The following is a 20,568-nucleotide window of genomic DNA, read 5'->3' on the forward strand; positions in this document are numbered from 1 at the left end:
GCTCCCCAACCCCACCCCTCAAAAATAATGATTAAACTCGTCCCAGCGCGCAGGAGCCGGGTCGGGGCGCCGCGCTCGCCCGCGCCGGGGGAGGAGACGAGGCGAGGCGAGGCGAGGCGAGGGGAGGGGCGCGGAGCTAGCGGTCCCGCCCGGTGATGCAGCCGCCCGCGGAGGTGGAGCCGCGACGCCGGAGGAGTCCCCGCTGCAGTCGCGCGCTCGGTCTGCCCCTCCGAGCAGCCCGCACCAGCCCCGGCTCCCGCGACTTCCCTGCCGCCACCCTCTGGGCGGCGGGGACCGCGGGCACCCCCTGTTCGGGGCCTGAAGGGCGCCCCCACCACGCCCGGCCCCGACCCCTCCAGGCTGGCCGGACGGCTGGAGCGGCTCCCGGGAGAAGCTGTTCTCGGACGCTCGGCCGCCGCCCGGGCATCTCGGCAGCCGGCGCGGCGGGGCACCGGGCATCTGCGGAGCGAGCGCTGCCGGCCTCTCCGGGCACCGACTGCCTCCGGCGCCGCCCAGCTGCCGGCCACCCCGGGCCCGCGGGCTTCCGCGCGCGCCCCGCTCCCCCGGCCCCAGGCAGGCGCCCGCGAGCCCCGGGCGACCCCGGCCCCCGGGCCAGCGCCGCCGCGATGCTGCCCTGGAGACGCAACAAATTCGTGCTGGTGGAGGACGAGGCCAAGTGCAAGGCCAAGAGCCTGAGCCCGGGGCTCGCCTACACGTCGCTGCTCTCCAGCTTCCTGCGCTCCTGCCCGGACCTGCTGCCCGAGTGGCCGCTGGAGCGCCTGGGCCGCGTGTTCCGCAGCCGGCGCCAGAAAGTGGAGCTCAACAAGGAGGACCCGACCTACACCGTGTGGTACCTGGGCAACGCCGTCACCCTGCACGCCAAGGGCGACGGCTGCACCGACGACGCCGTGGGCAAGATCTGGGCGCGCTGCGGGCCGGGCGGGGGCACCAAGATGAAGCTGACGCTGGGGCCCCACGGCATCCGCATGCAGCCGTGCGAGCGCGGCGCCGCGGGGGGCGCGGGGGGCCGCAGACCCGCGCACGCCTACCTGCTGCCGCGCATCACCTACTGCGCGGCGGACGGGCGGCACCCGCGCGTCTTCGCCTGGGTCTACCGCCACCAGGCGCGCCACAAGGCCGTGGTGCTGCGCTGCCACGCCGTGCTGCTGGCGCGGGCGCACAAGGCGCGCGCCCTGGCCCGCCTGCTCCGCCAGACCGCGCTGGCGGCCTTCAGCGACTTCAAGCGCCTGCAGCGCCAGAGCGACGCGCGCCACGTGCGCCAGCAGCACCTCCGCGCGGGGGGCGCCGCCGCCTCGGTGCCCCGCGCCCCGCTGCGCCGGCTGCTCAACGCCAAGTGCGCCTACCGGCCGCCCGCCGCGGAGCGCGCCCGCGGGGCCCCGCGCCTCAGCAGCATCCAGGAGGAGGACGAAGAGGAGGAGCAGGAGGACGAGGGGCGCGAGGAGGGAGCCCCCCCGCGCGAGCGGCCCGAGGTGCTCAGCCTGGCCCGGGAGCTGAGGACGTGCAGCCTGCGGGGCGCCCCGGCCCCGCCGCCCCCCGCGCAGCCCCGCCGCTGGAGAGCCGGCCCCCGGGAGCGGGAGCGGGTGGGCCTGGCGCGCTGAGAGCGGAGGGGGCGGGACTGTGGCCCCCGACCCGGCCGGCCTGACTCAGGCCTCAACCCCGGCCCTGTCCGCTTCCGCTCTGCCTCCCTCGTGGTCTCCATTGTTGCCCGCCCAGCGCCTCATCCTGGCTCAGGGTGAAGCCTGAATTGCCCTTGGTTGGGGGACTGGCTGGGGGAGAGCCGCAGTGCTCGGAGTTCACCTCCCCCCTCACCCGGAGACTGCGGCGCCCTTCGTTGGAATCGCCCCCTCTGCTTTACACCACGCCTCTTTGCCCGTAGACCACCTGCTCCCTTCCAGAACGCCCCCTCAAGAGAAGGGGGTAGAATTTTCCAGAAATCCAGAAGGGTGGGCCTGTACCCTGGTCAGGGTGGTGCCAGTGCACCACGCTTGGCCACTCTAAGCCTTGGAGGGGAATACAAGACCCTGGAGAAGGGAGGCCACAGTGGGAACTGAATCTGCCGCCCGATACACAGGGAAGGATTCTCAGACCCTGTTCTGGGCCCCTGCCCCTTGGAGGACTAATAGGACTTTACTGCTCTGCCTCTGGAGAGACTGGAAAGGCCCTAGCAACCCAAACAACAGGTTGGGTAGGTCAGGTACCAGCTCTGCACCAGGCACTGCCCAAACCTGTGCCCTGGCACCCCAACCCCCACCCCTCGCACACCCCCATCTCTGCAGACAGAGTGCGTGTGGCTGTGGCTCCCCAGAGGTGCCTCACAACCAGGACCAAGACGGGGCCTCCAAAGGAGGTAAGGCTAGCCTTTGCAGGTGCTTGAGGACACCGAGCACCCCAACGTGGACACGGGGGGGAGGTGTGCCCCAAGTCAGGGTCTGTCAGACAGAGCCCTACTGCAGCAGGATTCCCACGGCATGATGCAGGGGGAGGTGCCAGACCGCCCAGAGGGAGTGGGTCCCTGCCCAGGTGTCTCTCCACCAGGCCGCAAAAAGCCCAAAGATCTATGTGTCACCAAATGGTCAATGTAAATAAAGTGGACCTGCTTTTTCAGCCTTGTCATCACTACTGTGTTGTGTTGATGCCAGGCCTGTTGTGGGGGCCCTAAGAAGTCACCTCCTTTAGCAGCTGGAGCCACCTCTAGGGATGGGGGAGGGGCACCGCCACCAAGAAGCTGTTCCCTCACATGGGTGAGGAGGGCGGCGGCACCCTGTGTCTGCAGATCCCATGAGCCAAGCCACGGAGGCGAGCTGGCTGGCTGGCTGCCTCCCAGGATGTCTGTCCTGGGCACCCAAAGGCAAGTGTCTCTGGGACATTGGGTAGGGAGGGGCCTGGGCTAGGGGCTTCTTATCAACCACAACCTGTCTGGAAGCAGGAGGAATATCCGAGTCTCCCAGGGCTGGGAAGGGAGACAGGTGGTAAGGGGGTAGGCTGCTCTTCTTTCAGAGGAGCAGAGCTGGAGAAATCTGCAGACCCTGACTGTGTGAGTCTTGAGCTTGGCGATCTGCTTTATTCCTGCGCCAAGCTGGGCGCTGATCCCGAGCCCACACAAGTGGCCTCCGCGATCACCGGCAAGCAGAATTGTCTCCTGGAGCTGCCAGTCCCACTGCTGCTTCACCCTGGCAGGACAGGGGCCGGAGACTTTGAAGGGGACCCTGGGGCTGATGCCACATGTTGAGTGACAGGGACTTGCTGAGCAAGAATGTGCTGCCTGTTCATGCTCCCCTCTTATGCACTGTCAGGGGTTTTGTTGGAGTTTCTCCCCGTTTGCAAAAGAGAGGGGGGAGGTGCAGGCCTGGAGAGGATGGTCTGCGACAGCCTCTGCTGTCTGCAACAACCTCGCTCGGAAACAAGCTTACCGGCACACCCTCTTTAATCAGATTTATGCAGCAGATTTTTACTAAATGTCTGCAGACACTGACTAGGCCCTGGGCCCCCAGGAGTCCCTCCCTTGTGGCTCTTACAGGCTCATCAAGATGATAAGATTAAAAGGAGAAATTGCTGTATAATCCCAGCCTCAGCCCCTGCTACTTCACCTTTCCCTGGCTGCCTCCCAGAACACAGCACCCGTACACATGTCAGCTCCTTCCTTCCCTGGTTCACACTGTCCTCTCTAGATCTGGGGTTAGAAGACCTGGGCGAGTTACCAGCTGTGTGATGCTGGGCAGCTCAGCCTCTCTGAGCCTCGTTTTTTTATCAGTGATAAAATGGGATAATATCTACCTCACGGGCTGGTTGTAAGAATTACATAGAATCATGTCTGTGAAGGGCTTTGATGAATGATCCATGTGGAGATGATCACTTTAACCAGAGGATCCTTTCCTCTAGATTAGGGTTCAGGGGTGCTCCCCCTGTTCCACTGACCTGGTGATTATTAGTTGCTGTCCTGGCCACACCTCCATTGTCAGTGTGCGTGGTGGAGGGCTGAGGATGAGAAGAGCCACGTGAGCTGCCAACTGCCAGCAGACCCTGGGCATCACTGCTACCAAAGGAGGGAGCTGGGTCCCCTCCCTCTGTGGGGACGCCACCCCCATCCCCCACCACCCCAGTCTGGAGCCCCTGGATCTTTTCTCCTGGCTTCAGATTTCCTCCCTTTAAAATGAAAATTGGGGTTGGTGTGTAGACCAGTGTTTTCAAATCGTGTTCCTCTAACTCCTCAACTTCCCAGGAGGTCCCCCTTCATGCTGAGGGAAGCGATGAGGAGGCCTCCCAAACTGTTCTAACTGGAGCACCTTAGCTGTTTCTTTTCTGGAGTTTCTGTGATAATAATGGGCTCCTACAGATCTTTTTTTAAGGTTACATCACTGGGAGAGATGCTCTGGAAAGTTCCCTTCCAGCTCTAGTGCTGTCAAAGCCTGCTGGGCTGGCTGGGCTTGAGAGGTGACCCCGGAGTGTAGGAACATGGCAATGAAGGGCTTTCCAAGAACAACAGGCAGCCAAGGGCTGTATGGAAAGTGTCGTGGTATCATTGCTAAATTTAAACACTGAGCCCCACTCCTTGCCCGCGAGCGAGTTTGGGAGGCTTGAAGGGATAAAAGGAGTAGCTGGAACTACCATGGGAACTGGGCCATTAAGCAGGTCCTCAGTCAGGACACACCCCAAACTAGTCACCCTGACCAATCCCTGATGCCTGGGGAGTTGTTAATAGAGCCTGGGGGGCCCTCACTGTGGCGCAGACCCCTCCCGCCTCGCCTGCTCTTAGCAGTGTCTTTCTGTTCTCCACTCTGTCTCTGGTGAATTCTTTTCACCCACGTGACTCTGACCTACACCCCAATTCTCCCCCACAACAGAAGGCATGGCCCCAGTGAGAGCAGCTGCTCGGGCATCCAGATTGTTCCAGGGACCCCGGGGAAGAGGCTCAGCTGTCCTCACCCCCTTCCAAGGCCGCCGTGACTGAGAAGTCATGCGTGTCACAGCGCGGCTGCCGCCTGACCCTGCTGCGCCTCTGCACACCTGGACCTGCCCCTTGGGCCCCCACATCGCCCTCCTCCCCCCTCTAGGCTTTTGCCCAGACTGTTCTCCCTGCAATGTCCTCCCCTTGGGTTACAGGTTTTTAAATCCTACTCTTTCTTCAAGAACCAGCTCAAATTCCACCTCCTTGGAACTTTCCTTAACGCATACCTCTTCTCTCCTGCCAAATCTGGGGTTACCCCTCCTCAAACTCACACAGGACGTGGCCTGGGCTTTCTTTACAGTCCTGGGGTTATGGTGGGTTTTTTTTTTAAGTGTCTTATCGCTCATACTTCTGTGTCGTCATTTCCCACCTTCCCAAGGGCAGGGCAGAGAGCAGGGGACAGTAATAATTCGCAGAATGAGTGCATGAATGAACCGGCCAAACGCAGAGCCATCGTGGCTAGGAAACCAAGTGGGTGGGGAAGGTTTCCGTCTGCCAAGCTTCTGCCGGGAGCTGCAGAAGGAGAACTATCCTCAGACGCCCTTGTTCAGACGGAGGATTATTGGTGGGGAGAAAATCGGCAGCCCAGGAGATGAGATCAGGGGAGGAAACTGAGGCCTTCATAGCCAGCTTCTGCTCTGAGCTCCAGAGCCTCTGGACCAGTCCACCTCAGCACAGGGCTGACAACACAGAGGAGGACTTGAACAGTCCAGCACTTGGCCTTGGGCAGCAGACAGACCCGAAGACCAACTCCAGGACTGCTGATTGATGGCCGTGTAACTCTGGGCAATTTTCTGACAACCTTTGGAGACTTGGTTTTCCATCTATTAAAATAGAGATAGGGCCTCCCTGGTGGTGCAGGCAGTTGAGCGCCGCACTGTGAAGCTCTCTGCAGCCTCTGCAGCACGGGTTCCATCCCAGCCGGCCGGGGAGAATCCCACATGGCAAGCAGACCTCTCCTGTCACGCCCGCTGCTCCCCTCAGCAGTGTACTTCAGTCAGTCTGTCTGTTCTGTTCCCCACTCTGTCTCCAGTGAATCCTCTCACCCTCCCGCGCATCTGGTCTATACCCCAGTTCTTGTATAAAAATAAACAAATCTTTAAAAATAAAATAAAATAGGGATAGGTGAGTCTAGAGCTCCTATGGGTGTGGGGCGAAGGAAGTAGGGCACTGCACTCGGAGCGTAATAGCACGGCGTCTGATGTACCTAACCAGCAGCAGCTGCTGCTGTTCATGATCATTTTACCTGGAGCTGACTACTCCGGAGGAGGAGCTCTGGGGTCTGGCCTCTGATGCTGATTATGTTGCTTGTTTATGTCCCAGGTTGACTACCCACCAAACACCCCATAGATTCAACTATAGCTTGTCTTAATTTCATCAAACCAACATGTGCTGCATCTTGTGCTGACTCACGCTAGATTAGAGCCTATAACAAGCCTTTTGTCAATGTTCATCCACTTTAGCACCAAACACAATGCCACGCTCACATAAGCACTCAGAGGTGAGTGAATGCATGAGTGAGCGAGTGAGTGAGTGATCAGCTGCTGCCAGCAGGGATGTGGGCAGCCTCAGCTGGATGCCATTGAGTGACAGGTCAGCTTCCCTCTGGTCCCTGTTTGCCATGAGCTCCAGGCTGTGGAGAAGAGGAAGATGCTGCTGGGCTAGGGACTAGCCTGTCCCAAGCAGAAGGTTGGGGGACTAGCATGCAGCTCTGCCTGCCTGTCCGTGGGGCACTAATGAGGTCATCAAATGTTCCAGAATAACTGAGCTTTATCACCACTCAACTTAAGAGTGCAAAGGAGGTTGAGTGAGCAATTGGGTTCAGGCCATCATAAAGGAAACCCCACCTGGGAAGGTTGGGCCAGGACAGCTGCAGGCTGGGCACCCTTGGCAAGGAGGGTAAAGGAGCTGAGCCATGCCAGGAAACTCCGGAAACCTTGCTTTAGCCAGCCCAGGATCCTTCCATTGCCCCTTTTGGTGGAGATTCTTCCTCTTCCTCCTGGGCACACACCCAAGCTCCCCCATCTCCCCTGCCCCCAAGCTGTGGTCATGTGACTGCTTCTGGCCAATGCAACTGATGAGTTTCATTCCCAGGCCCAGCTGTACAAATATACCTTTTGCTTTGTTCTTCTGCCTGCTTGCTGGGTGTCGTCACCCAGGGTGTCCTCAGAAACTGCATGTCTAAGAGGACAGAGTCTCTGGGTCCCCGAACGACCACATGAAGCAGAGCCCCACCCCTGCCACCAACGGAAGCAAGAAACAAAATGTCCTTGTGTTGGGCACTGGCAAGTTAGGGTTCTTTGTTAGAAAACATTGCTTACCTCGATTCACACATTCCCTGTGACCCTCTGCCCTGGGGCTCCCAGTGAACCATCATTCCCCACTCCTGGTTCTCAGTATTTTAGTGGAGCTACCGTCCCACGGCAAGGACATGTGATACAGGGTTGGCTGATCAAATATTGCATCTTCTCAGCCTTGTCCCTTCTAGGGATGGACATGTGACATGATCAGAGACAGAGAAACTTAGTTCCAGGGCTTGTTGAAACTCTTGGGAAAAGAAGCGCTCACTCCCTGCCGCCACTGAGAGAGGAAGAATATGTCTGGTGTCTCTGCAGCCATCTGGCACCATGAGGAAGCACCTGAGAGGCCACACAGGGAAAAGCAGAGCAGGACAAAGAGAGCAAGACCCAGTCCAATGACATTGCTGGAGCCCCAAAGTCCTCAGGACTGCCCAGAACTGCTCCCGGAGTCTTCAGTTCACAGTCAATTAGTTGTACTTTTCACTTCGACCAACGTGAGTTGGGATTTCTGCCCCTTGTGTGTGAGCAAGCCCTGGCCGGTCTGCTGTTATGTTCTCATCAGGTCCCCAGTTCTGGAAAAGTGGGTTGTTGAAAGACTTCAAGGTGTGTTAGAGCATCCAACTGCAGAACAGCAGCCAGCTCATGGATCCAGAAGGCCCCAGGCTCCAGGCCTCCAGCCCGACCATCCCAGCTGCCCTCACACACTCTCTTGGCCTCCTCTGTGTGGGGGAATGTCCTTCCCTGTCATTGCACCTATCCCCCTGTGCCTTGGAATGACACGTGGCCCTGACCCTGACTCCACAAGCCTCTCCTGTTCAGTCCAACCCAAGGCTCTGGCCTTGTCAAGAGCTATAGCAGGCAGCTGAGGGCATGGCCCAGTCTCTGGAGTGTCCACAAACCCACCCTGGTCCACCCGGCTGCCTGCAGAGAGTGGGCTTGCCTGACGTAAACTTGATCTACTTAGTGAGTCTCTTCAACAGAGACAATGAATGTAGCCGAGCAGGCTGATTGTGGAGACAAAGGCCTGGAACTACCTCTTCATTCTGGGACGTGGGCAGCTCACTTAGTGTCTCCAAACCTCCATTTCTCTCTAATACAGAGGGAACACTCCCAGCCATTCCTGCCTGGGAGGACTCGTCTAAGGGTCCATTCAGGTGGGCTGGAGTGCAAGAGGGCTCTGAAAAGCCTCAAGTGCCATCCAAAGGCCGGGGGCAGGGTGCTTGCTTATAGGCTTCAACAAAAAAGCTGGAGTGAGGCAACTTAATAACACCCTGAGGAGGGGCTTGCGTTTGGAGGAAGGCGCCCACTGCCAAGGAAATGAATGCAAACTACACAAGGGAGGTTTAAAATAGACATCTGCAGGGACTTCCTGAAGGGGGAATGACATGACCAGGAAACAGCTTGTGGAGCTCAAACAATAAGCGCCATCTCCCCTCTCCCCCCCCCCCCCCCGCACTGGACTTGAGGGATGGGTGGCATACCCCATCTGCAGTTAGCTGATGGCTGGGAGGCTCCAGAGCCCAGGCTCCCCGGCCACCTTTGAAGCTCTAAAGCTGGGCTCAGGAAGAGCAGGCTGCTTCTCCTGCCATCATCACGTCTGTGATCTCAAATCCCACAGGCCTACACAGCTCCAGGGCCTCTCCTGCCGCCAACAACGTTCAGATGTGATCATTCAGTAGCCTTTGAAATGGGGGCACAGATGCAGGGAGGGGAGAGGGGCCTTCTGATAAGATCAAAGTGGACACTGCCCACTCCTGTTTCTCTCCACCTGCCTCAGTCCCCAGAGGACAGATGACTCGGGATCTGCAGCACATCTACCCCCCGCCAAAACTCCACCCTACACAGGCACAGTCTGCAGGACGAACCCCAGGAAGTCACCTGCTGTCCTTAGGGAAGGCACACCCAGGATGACAACCACGGGGTGAAACTGCTGTCAGCAGCCAGAGATGTCTGCATGGATGTAACCATAGATGTATGAGCTGCTTCTGCCAAGATTATAAAAGCAACATGTTTTTATTTGCAACCAGTGAGACAACAAAGATATATAAAAAAATTAATATTCTTCCCCTGGTCCCCGTCTATTCCCTCACTCCCCAGGCCTTCAGCCCAAACACTCCTAGATTAACTACCAGTGCAGCCTGGGATTAGTCCCTTTCTACCTTTCTCCTTACTTGTGAACAAAAACACACGTGCACACACACACTTTCTTTTTCTTTTTTAAAAAGATTTTTTTTATGCATAGTAGAGCTGGGGTGTAGGCCAGAGGTAGGGGGGTGAGGGGGTGTGAAGATTCACCAGAGACAGAGTGGAAAGCAGAACAGGTGGATCTACTGCTGAGGGGAGCAGCGGGGAGACAGGAGAGGTCTGCGGCGCCATGTGGGTATCTCCCTGGCTGGGGATTGAACTCATGCAGCAGTGGCAGCTGCAGTTTGATAGCACTGACTTTAACCCCTGGGCCACCAGGGAGGGCCCCCCCACACACACACACACATTTTCTGTCATTTAGTTTTCAGAGAAAAAAACCTGGAGCCCTTCCCTACCTCATCTGCAGCTAGCCTCATGCCTCCACCACGGGCTTCCCGCCAGCTTGATTTAAGTCTCACTCGCTCCTCTTAGATTAGCTGCCCAGTGGATCCCACCTCTCCTGTCAATGTGTGTTCACATTGTCTCCTGTTTCTAAAGGTGTCTAATAAATGCCTGCTGCATGCAGCTCTCCAGACCCTGCCCCTGCAAAGGAGGAGCAGGTGTTTGCTGAGCTAATCAACATGTGACTGAAAATAAACAGAATCAAGAAGGGTTCACATGAATTGTCGGTGCTGGGATGTCTCACCCAGAAGGATTCTTAGAACCTGCGGTGCAGTCCTCTGGCTCACAGATGAGAAAGGGGATTTGTCCAAACCCGCTGTGCCCCTGCATGATTGCTCATGAGTGACCCCGCAAGAGGGCAAGACCCACGGGAAAACCACCCGCTGAGTCCAGCCCAAACTGCTGGCTTGCAGGATTGTGAGCAAATAAAATGACTATTCTTTGAACCCACAGTCTTGTGGCAATAAGTAACTGATATGCTAGCCTCGAGGGGAGTTTCTGAAGATTGAGAAAACACGTGCAAAACATTTAACCAAAGCATCTTGCTTGGTAGAAAATGATGGCTTGAGCAAATGCACTTATTACCATTACCATATTACTTGGACTCGTTTCCTTGTTTGGGGAACCCTCTGTGTGGCCCACGTGCAGAGAGAACTGGTCCTGGAGAATCTGAGGTCACCCGAAATCGGCCTGTGGTAGCTGTAGACCTGGTTAAGAGTTGCCTTGGGTGGACTTTAGCCTGACTACTCTTGAATGGGGAAAGGCATTTCAGCCCGACTGGGTGGCCCCAACAGTTATTTCAGGTTAAGTAACCAAGATTGCCAACTGTCTTATGGACTCGGGTTCTTTCTGGGGCCCTGGAGTCTGCCCTGAACTATATTTTGGGGGCTTCCTCTCTCCCACATACACCTTTTTGAACCTCCACTTTGTGCCAGACACTGGTCTAGGTGGCCAGGTCACAGCAGGATACAACATAGGCATCTGTCTGTCCTTCCAGACAGACAGTGAACCCACAGGTAACATGATCAGGTAGCAATAGATCAGGTAGTGAAGGGAAGTGAACAATGGGAGAAAGTCAAGGCTAGGATGTGGTCAGAAAAGAGTCTCAAAGGGATGCTATTGAAAGACCCCAAGGAAGAGAGAAAGGCTTGTGCAAAGATTCTATGCTGAGAACTACCCTGGTGTGTTTGATGTTGTTTGATGGACGGCGGGTGATGGTAGACTACCAGAGTTGAGGCCAAGACAGGTGGGTGGGCCACGGAGGCCATGATTGAAACTTTGAGTTGCATTTTAACTAGTGGAATTTTCTGGAATGTTTGTGTTTTCAAAAGGTGACTCAGGCCACTTTTTACAGAATGGAATTAAAAGAGAGAGGGCAAGGGGCCTAGGGGTTAGGTCTCAGCACTATCCTGAGGTTAAGTCTCACGGCTGCCGCCTGCGTTGGATCCCCGGCCAGAGAACTGACCCACATGGCGCAGCAGACCTCTCCTGTCTCACCCGCTGCTCCCCTCAGCAGTGTATTTCAGTCAGTCTGCCTGTTTTGTTCCCCACTCTGTCTCTGGTGAATCCTCTCATCCCCCACACCTCTGGCCTGTACCCCAGCTCTTGTGTGCACAAATAAATAGATAGATAGATAGATAGATAGATAGATAGATAGATAGATAGATAGATAGAGAGATAGATAGAGAGATAGATAGATAGATAAATCTTTTTAAAAGAAAAGAGAGAGAACAAGAGGAAGCAGCAGAACAAATTAGTAGTGCAGTTGAAGATGGTGGCTCCTGGACTTGGCTGAAGGTGGGGAAGCACAGTTGAGTTCAAAGCATATTTAGAAGTAGAGCTAGACTGTGGGCCTAGAGTGCTAAGTGGGGATAGAGCGGATGTGGTCATCGAGTGGATGTAGAGATAGAGTGGAAGTGGGGATAGAGTGGATGTGGGGTAAACACAGAGACAGAGTGGACCTGGGGATAGAGTGGAGGTGGGGATAGAGTAGATGTGGGGTGAACACAGGGATAGAGTGGACCTGGGGATAGAGTGGATGTGGGGTAAAATAAACACAGGGATAGAGTGGACGTGGGCATAGAGTGGAAGTGGAGTTAGAGTGATGTGGGGATAGAGTGGATGTGAGACAGAGTGGATGTGGGGATAGAGCGGATGTGGGGTAGAGTAAATACAGAGATAGAGTGGATGTGGGGATAGCCGGGACTCCTGGGGATGGAGAGAACCTGGGGGATAGAGTGGACGTGGGATAGAGTGGATGCGGGGATAGTGAGGCTGTGGGAATAGAGTGGACGTGAGGATAGAGTGACCGTGGGCACTGAGTGAACGTAGAGATAGAGTGGACGTGGGCCAAGAGAATGTGGGGAGGAGCAGAAGCCAGGCATTTGGGGGTCACTTCTAGCTTTCTGGCCTGGGCGGGCATCCATGGGGCAAGGGCAGGGCCACGTGGGGGTTGGGTGGGGAGCAAGCAACCTCTGTTTTGGAGCTCCTCGAATTGAGATGCTAACACACATCCAAGTGGAGCGGGCAGGGGACTCGCCATAAGTTTGGGGGTGATGATGCCAAATGGCATTTCAAGCCGTCATTCCGGAGGTGGTTTCCTGGGCAGGGGAGGAGTGAATGCAGACAGCAGTGGAGACACCCCAGGCTTGAGGCATGAACGTGCTGGGTGGCTGAGCAGAGAAGGAAGGACCCTAGGGTGGAGGGGCAGAGAGGTGGAGGAAAACCAGGGATATGGAACAAGGAAGAGGAATTAGCACATTGACTAATGCTGCAACGTTAAGTTCGACCCCAGAGCACCAAGCATTGGCTTTGGCAAGACAAAGGCCACTGGCAACCTCAGCACTAGTGATTTCAGCATTTGAGAGAGAGAGGAGTAAGGAAACAGGGAAAGGGCTGTGCTGTGAGAAGCTAACAGAGGTGAGGCTAGAGGGGTTCCAGGGAGCCACTGTGCCTAAAGCAGCCCCTCCTTCCTCCAGCACACAGATGACAAAACATCCAAACTGACCGGCGCGGCGTGAGCTCTGGGGACAGTGCATATGGACAGTCCACCTCTTCAAGGGACCTTCTCAAATGCCACGGCTCACCCCTCCTGAGGCCCAGCCAAGGAAAGCAGGGGGCATTCTCTTTAAAGAACCAGAACTTGCTATAGAAAAGAGTCAGCCATGACCCAGCTGCCTGTGCCCAGGAAGGAAATGTGGTTGCCTGTTTTTGTCACATGTTCTGTTGAACCTACTGTCACATGTTCTGTTAATGGCATTAAGTGTCAAAAATCTTGAGGCATTTGGTCCTGCCATTCTCTTGCTTGCTGAGGGATCCTGTGCAATAAGTTTCACCTCTCGGAGCCTTGATTGCCCTGGGTGGCTGTGAGAATGGCAGGTGTCATGGACCCAGCGCAGGGCCCTGCTTCTGACTAGCACTTGTCACACTCTCGTGTTCTCCCTTTCACAATCATCCAATCCAGCCCATCACTGGGGAGGTCTGCTCCTTCGTAACACCATGGCCCAGAACAGTCTTTCTAGAATGTTCCTTTGTGGGTCTCAGAACAAGCCCACATACCTTTAGACACTGTAAAGATTGTCCCATTAATGCCTACAGGGAAACAGGAGGGTGAAGAACATCTCTGAGCCATTGTGCAAGCTGTTCCCTCTTCTTGGAATGCCCTTCCCTGCTCCACTCACTGGTGAAATACTCATTCTTCAAGATCCAGCTGCAGGGTCACCGCCTCTCTGGGGCTTTTCCTGCTGTTCCCTCCCAGGCAGACAGACTCTTACTGCCCCTCCCCTGCCTCCTTGCAGCCACGACCTGTGAGGGGAGGAGACACAACTGGCTCACAGAGATGCACACAGAGGTGCATGTGGTGCCTGCTCCCCAGCTCTCTCCCCACCCCCTTGCAACACAGTCCAGTCTCTACTCTACCTCGGGACCCTTGAAAGGAATGGGCTCTCATGACCTCAGAGGTGGGAATTCAGCCCTTTGGACTTCCCTGAGCCATGTTAAAAATTAATCTGCAAATGCCAAGTGCTACCTGAAGGAGGCCACTGCAGAGCATTCTAGAAGTTGTTCTCTCTCACCAGCCCTGCCCCCTCCTCTGTCCCTGGGCTCTGAGAAGAAAATCCAGACTAGGAGCTTCCTGTAGACACAGGAGCATGGTCTATTGTCTCTTGACCCTAGGCTAGAAAAGATAGCAGCTTGAGGAAAGAGTGGACAGCAGAAAAAAAGAATGTGACTCATTCAAGCAGGTCCCCTAAGTCCCAAGATGTGTAATAATTATGACATCATCATCAATAATAAGAGCAGCTACGCTTACTGAACCTTCGCCGTGCATTAGGCTTTGTACTAAGTGGTTCTCCTTCATTATCTCACAACAGCCCTGTGGGGGAGGTGCTACTGTCACCCCCATTTTGCAAGTTCCATTGCAGAGGACAGAGCTCATCCAGCAGGTTTAAAAGAAACAGTTGACAAGGTGATTAGGGTGGTTTCAGACTGTTTAGAAGGGCTGAGGGGTAGACGTTGCAGGAATAATCCCAAATCTCCTTACAGACCAGGCTGGCAGGGGGACTCCTGCCACGGCTGCTGACTCAAGAGCCTCGCTGCTCTGCTCGAGTTGCAGTCAGGAAAGCAGCCTAGGCAGGAAGTGGCTGCCTCCCGCATGGCCCCAGAAGCTGGAAGCCTTCCCGGCACTAGAGCTTTCACCACAATTGCCTCAAAAAAACCGAAATACCTCCACCACAGCGCCCCCAGAAGAGCCATGGCCACCTCCTCCCAGGGCTCCATTCCACCTCCCATTTCTGGTTCATGTGCATCTTCCTGGCAGAAGTCAGGTGACAAAAGGAATCCCTAGCTGCAAGAGAGTCTGAAAAAGTCCTCTCCAGCCTTCCAGTCTTTCTAGTAGCAGCCATCTTGATGGAAGGAGGCTTGGAGGGTGCTGAGAAAGCTGGTCTCCAGAGCCTCCCCAGTGGCGCAGCAGTTGAGCGCTGGGTTGCGAAGCTGCCTGCAGCCTCTGCATCGCCAGTTAGATCCCCGACCACCTGGCGAGGATCCCACATGGCACGGAGATCTCTTGTGCTGCCCGCTGCTCCCCTCAGCAGTGTATCGTCAGTCTGCCTGTACTGTTTCCTGCTCTCGCTCTGGTGAATTCTCTTACCCTCCCGCGCTTCTGACTGTACCCAGTGCTTGTATAAATAAATAAATCTTAAAAAAAAAAAAAGAAAGAAATCTGGTCTCCAGCATTTGCCACAGTCCACTCCTCAGTTCCTCAACATCCATTCCACTCGACTTTCCATTCTTAAACTCCATGAGACAACCACAGTGCGTTACTGCCCAACCCAAGGCAAATGTATCTCAATCAAACAAGAACATTCTTATCCCTCCCTTAGAAACCAAATCCAAATACCAGGCAGGCACTCCATCCAGCTCCCATCCCAGGGAGTGTGGAGATGTTCAATTCTTGTCTATCACAACCCCACCTGGCTATTCTGTGATCAACACACCAAACTCTCAAGTTTACCACCTATAAACCACCTGTACAAAATGGCAGAGGAAGAAAGAGGGACAATTAGGACTATCAACAAATGTACACATAACATGGTGAGGTAAGAAGAATCTACAGACAAGTGCTAAGATTCTCATTTCTGCCCCAGGCAGATGTCCTGAAATGCACTGCTGAGGGGAGCAGCAGGTGAGACAGGAGAGGTCTGCTGCGCCATGTGGGTAGCTCCCTGGCCGGCCGGGGATCAAACTCATGCTGCAGAGACTGCGGATAGCTTCACAATGCTGTGCTTAACTCCTTGAACCACCAGGGAGACCCTGAAAATTTTATATTATAACTCAAATCTAATTCTAACAGACATATATTTTAAATAAGATGGCAAGGGAAACATCTAAAATATATCAATAATTATAATAAGACTAAGTGGTTGAAGCGTCTGATCAAAAGACAGAGACTTTCAGAGGAGATTTTTTTAAAGCCAGTAATCTGTTATTTATCAGAGATTCATTTATCACCAAGGACAAAAGGATTAAAATAAAGCAAGGCACACGGACTCCCTGTGAGTCACTGGATAGAATTCAGAATCCATAAACTTAGAAGAAAAAATGATGCCCTGCTTCCTGTTAACCTCTGACTAAAATTTACTATTCCTGTCATTATAAACGTAGACAATAAATCCCAGTCACTGTGACTTTGTCACCAATTAAATCATAAATATTTTTATATGCCTTTACTGTGATATTTTAACTATTCTGATAACTATTTCATACAGTCTGTTTGCTTTCTAACTCTAGATTAATTCCAGATAATTGAAAGTTTTAAACTAAAACTTTTCAGAAAACCTCAGGCACATCTGCTTACACGAGGTACACAGGGTACCCCAGGGATTTATTTTATTTATCCAGGGCTGATGTACCAAATCTCAAGATAAACGCACACGACTTCACTGAGACCTGCCAGCTCTCTCTCCAGAAGGCCATACTAGTTTGATACCCCAGCAACAAGGTGCCAAGCTTCCCTCACCTTTGCCAATACGATCATCATCTTACCTTTAAATTCTTTTCTTTTAAGATTTATTTTGTTTATTTATGCATACAAGAACCGGGGTGTAGGCCAGAGAAATGGAGGGGAGAGGTGAGCAGATTCATTCACCAGAGACAGAGTGGGGAGCAGACCAGGCGGATTTACTGAAATACACTGCTGAGGGGAGCAGCAGGCGAGGCAGGAAATGTCTGCTGAGCCATGTGGGTCACCTCCCTGGCCGGGGATCGAACTGAGGCTGCAGTGGCTGGTGATAGCTTGATTGTGCTGAGACTTTAACCCTGTGCCACCAGGGAGGGCCCCTTTAAATGTTTTTTGCCAAATGTAAATTGTCAAGTGACATCTTATTGCCTTCACTTCGTTTCTGGGATTAGAAGCAGGTTGAGCAAAGACTTCCTGGTCATTTGATTTCCCCTCCTGAAAACTGCCAATTCATATCCTTCGTCCATCTCGCTCTAGCGTTTCCAGTCTTTTTCTTATTGATCTGTCTTCCTTCCACAGTTGCTCTACTATTTATTTGCTATTGTTCTGACCATCGAAAAGGGTTCCCCCTGTCCCGCCCACCCCACAGACACACTTTTTCAAACTTCTGTTAGTTTTGTCTAAGACATTCTTCAATGGGCAAAAGTCCATTTTTATATGGCCAAATTAGAAGACTTGAAAATGCATAAAGGAGTTCTTCCCACCCATATTTATTTCAAGTTCTTCTTCAAGTTATTTACCTATTGTCCTATTAGGACGCTTGTCTCTTGCTGACTTTAGGAATTACTGAAATACTCTCGATCCTAATCCCTCTAGGGGGTGCTAACTCCCTGACATTTCCGCCCTGTGCACAGACTGAGCACACCAGCGACCAGGGTATGTTTCTGGTAGGAAGTCATGGGCATTTCCAGGAATGTCTGCTCAAGCAGGAGGGGACCTCTGGGTGGCGGAGGCTGTTGGCGAGGCACTGCCAGCACCTGCTGTTCCCATTCTGGTAGTTTCCTAGGCTTCCATAGCCACGGACCACGGGTAGTTTAAATCCACAGAAATTTATTCTTTCACAGTTCTAGAGGCTAGAAGTTCAAGATCAAGGTGTCCATGGGGTTGGTTCATTTTGAGGAGTCTGTGGGTGAATCTACTCCTTGCCACTCTCCTACTTCTAGGGGTGGCTGGCCATCCCTCCCTCCCTTGAGCTGCAGATGCCTCGCTCCCTCCTCTACCCGCATCGACACGTCTCCATGTCCCTGTGTCTCTGTGTCTTTACAAGACCATCTTCTCACACAGACGCCAGCCATTTTGGATTAATGACCCCCACCCCCTTCAATGTGACCTTATTTTAACTAATTGCATCTGCATCTGCAATGACCCTATTTCCAAACAAGGTCACACTCTGGAGGCTAGGACTTCTCTCTTTTGAGGGGACACAATTCAACCCATTGTACCCACTTTGTCCACTCTGAGCATCCACCCATCCTGGGCCCCCTGTCATCTGGGAAGCCTTCTCCAACCCATCTCTCTCCCACCATCTTCTCCACCACTCCCTCCGGGCAACTGGCTCTTGGATATTGCCAGGGCGCTCAGGACCTGATCCTCTGTCCTGGCATCTTCTACCTGTCTACTGACCTGCCTGTCTCTTCACAGGAGTATGAGACCTCCCAGGGCAGGTACTGAGCCTCACTCACGTGGCGCCCTGCACAGGGCCTGATGCACGGGATTGTAATAGGAGCTCACCTGCGTTGCGTGCTCCCCATGGGCCAGTGTGCTAAGAGCTTTACACACGATTTACCTCATTCCTTTTTTACAATAATCCTAATAAACAGTGTTAGTGTAGAAACCGAAGGATTGACTGAAACAAAACTCAAACACGTTTAAGCAAAAAGTTAATTATTGGCTTGCGAACAGATTTATGAACTTCTAGGACAACCCTTCCCTGGTCCAGGCAAGAAGCGCAGCCAGCTGCATAAGCTTAAGTCAAAACTGGCTCTGCCCTGTTTGTGAACTCCCCATGCCTGCAGAGACACATCAATTTTCACTCTCCACCAGTGACCAACAACCAGCTGAAGACTTTAACCGCGGTACCCTGCACTTAAAAGTCAAGAAAATGACTTAAAAGTACCGTCCTTAAAAGTCAAGAAAATGATTCAGGCATAGCTTTTGCCTTCCTCTGTACATAAACGGCACCGCCATTCCACTAGGTCAAGACAACAATCAAGGAAATCCAAAGATCTATACCTACAGATGAAAACCAGAAGCACCTGTCAAAATAATTACACTTTTACCATCAATGACTCACGCTCTTTTTCTTCCACACTATGTTATACTGTAACACGATGTATAAACTGAACTCTAACTTGTCACAGGTGGAGCAGAGCTCACAGAATAAAACATGTCAGATTTTTTTCCTGGGTTGGAATCCTCATTTGATTACCTAATAAGCTCTTTGCATAACCAGCGCTAAGACTTTTTATTTCTATTAACAGGTTCAATTTATGACCAGCACAGGTAGAGAGCTTTTAAGGTGCCAAGGGCCACCATGAGTCCAAGTTCTCCTGGTTCTGTGGACCGAGGGGTCCATCCTGAGCCTGGGCAGGGCTGGGCTGAGCTGGAGTGGGTTGAAACCACAGGAAACAAGGAACTGGCTGAGGTCCTGCTAGGTCTGACAGCCACGGGAACACCATAACCTTTTCCCAGTTGTCATTATACCTGGTCCCCAAAAGCTTCAGCATGACCCCCATGTTAAGTGGGCACACCTTGTGCCAGTACATTCTGTGCTATCTTTTCTCAAACCCGGGAGGAGCCTTTGGGGTGCTGGTGGTACAGGGATAGAGGAGGCAGAGCACATTCCAGCCGGTTTCTCCTGCAGCCCGCCTCCCATCCAGGAAAGGGCTCTAGATGCCAAAGGTCTCCATGCAGGAGGAGCCCCGTGTTTCTCTGGAGGGCTAGATATGTGGAAAGGGGAGTATGAGGAGTCTTAAGAGAAGGGAGGAATGAGGAAGAGGAAATGAGACAATCTTTGTCCAACTCTAGTGTCTACCCAGCTGGGTCTCCCTGAGGCTGAGCACAGAACACAAGGGGGCCAGACAGCAGGACACACCAATGCCAGCATGCAGGGCATGGAACTGGTACCTCATTTTCTGCCACCCCTACTTTCCCCCCTTTTCTTTCCCCACTCCCATCTCCTTCCCCATCCAAGTCTTCAGAGAAGCCCCTAATTCACTCCCGCTGGGCATCTGGGAGCAGCTGGACTCCTCTGGACACTCTTAACTGGTGTTCTGCCCTTCTCCCAGGGCCAAGCCACTTGATGACAATCACTAATTTTCATAGAATCCCAAAGGGGCTCTCCAGGCCCTCCAACCTCGCTCACTTGTGTACATTATCTCATTCAATCCTGTTGAGGAGTCTGTGAGATTCTTCCAGTGCACCCATTTTACAGATGAGGATACAGGCTCAGAGAGAGGGCCTGGCGTTCTCAAGGTTATGAACTAATAAATGGCGGACTTCCATCCTCGCAGGATAACAGATTATCACTCCCCCCGACTGCAGAGGTGAGGAATCTGCTTCACAGCGGTCAAGGAACGCACCAGTGGTGGAGCAAGGATGCAAACCCATTTCACTGACCACCGATTGGTGGTGGTCCAATGTCCATTTTGCCCATGAAATTAAAAGGTAGAGGGTCTTAGAGGTCCCCGTCAGCTGAAATGCTTTTAAATTCTGGGGGTTGCGTCAACATGGAATTGAAAGGGGAAGGAACAGGTGAGAATAAAATTCTTCCTGGCCTCCCTGCGGCCTAGGGGCTGGAGTCAGCACTATCACCACCTAAGCCTGAGTTCAATCCCCGGCCAGGGAGCTACCCCTAAGGTCCAGCAGACCTCGCCTGTCTCCCCACTGCCCCCCTCAGCAGTGAATTTCAGTAGACTGGCCTGTCCTGCTCCCCACTCTGTCTCTGGTGAATCCTCTCACACACACACCCCCACCCCCGCACCCCTGGTCTACACCCCACTTCTTCTACTCAATAAATATGTTTATAAAAACAATTCCTCCTTGCTGCTCTGCCTCACACTTCCTCACTCAGGAAGCCAGAGCCGCTGTCCCAGCCCTGCCCTCTCAGCCTCACCCCATCGGCATCTCTCAGATGAGAGTAAAAGGCATTCAACAAGCTAAGGCATTTCTTTTTTTTTTTTTTAAAGTTTTTTTTTTTTAAT

General features: G+C 53.6%; 1 protein-coding gene across 1 annotated transcript; it reads left to right on the plus strand.

Annotated features, from left to right (window-relative positions):
• Nucleotides 1-311: 311 nt before the first annotated feature.
• On the plus strand, nt 312-1,619 carry FAM43B (family with sequence similarity 43 member B; the record flags this gene model as incomplete). The annotated part of the gene is made up of 1 exon (XM_084242878.1): nt 312-1,619. Exon 1 carries the CDS (start codon nt 627-629, stop codon nt 1,617-1,619), a length of 993 nt encoding a protein of 330 aa, XP_084099004.1. The 5' UTR covers nt 312-626.
• Between the last annotated feature and the right edge of the window lie 18,949 nt (nt 1,620-20,568).

This window comes from Talpa europaea, assembly GCF_964194135.1.
Source record: "Talpa europaea genome assembly, chromosome: 9".
Taxonomy (NCBI): Eukaryota; Metazoa; Chordata; class Mammalia; order Eulipotyphla; family Talpidae; genus Talpa; species Talpa europaea.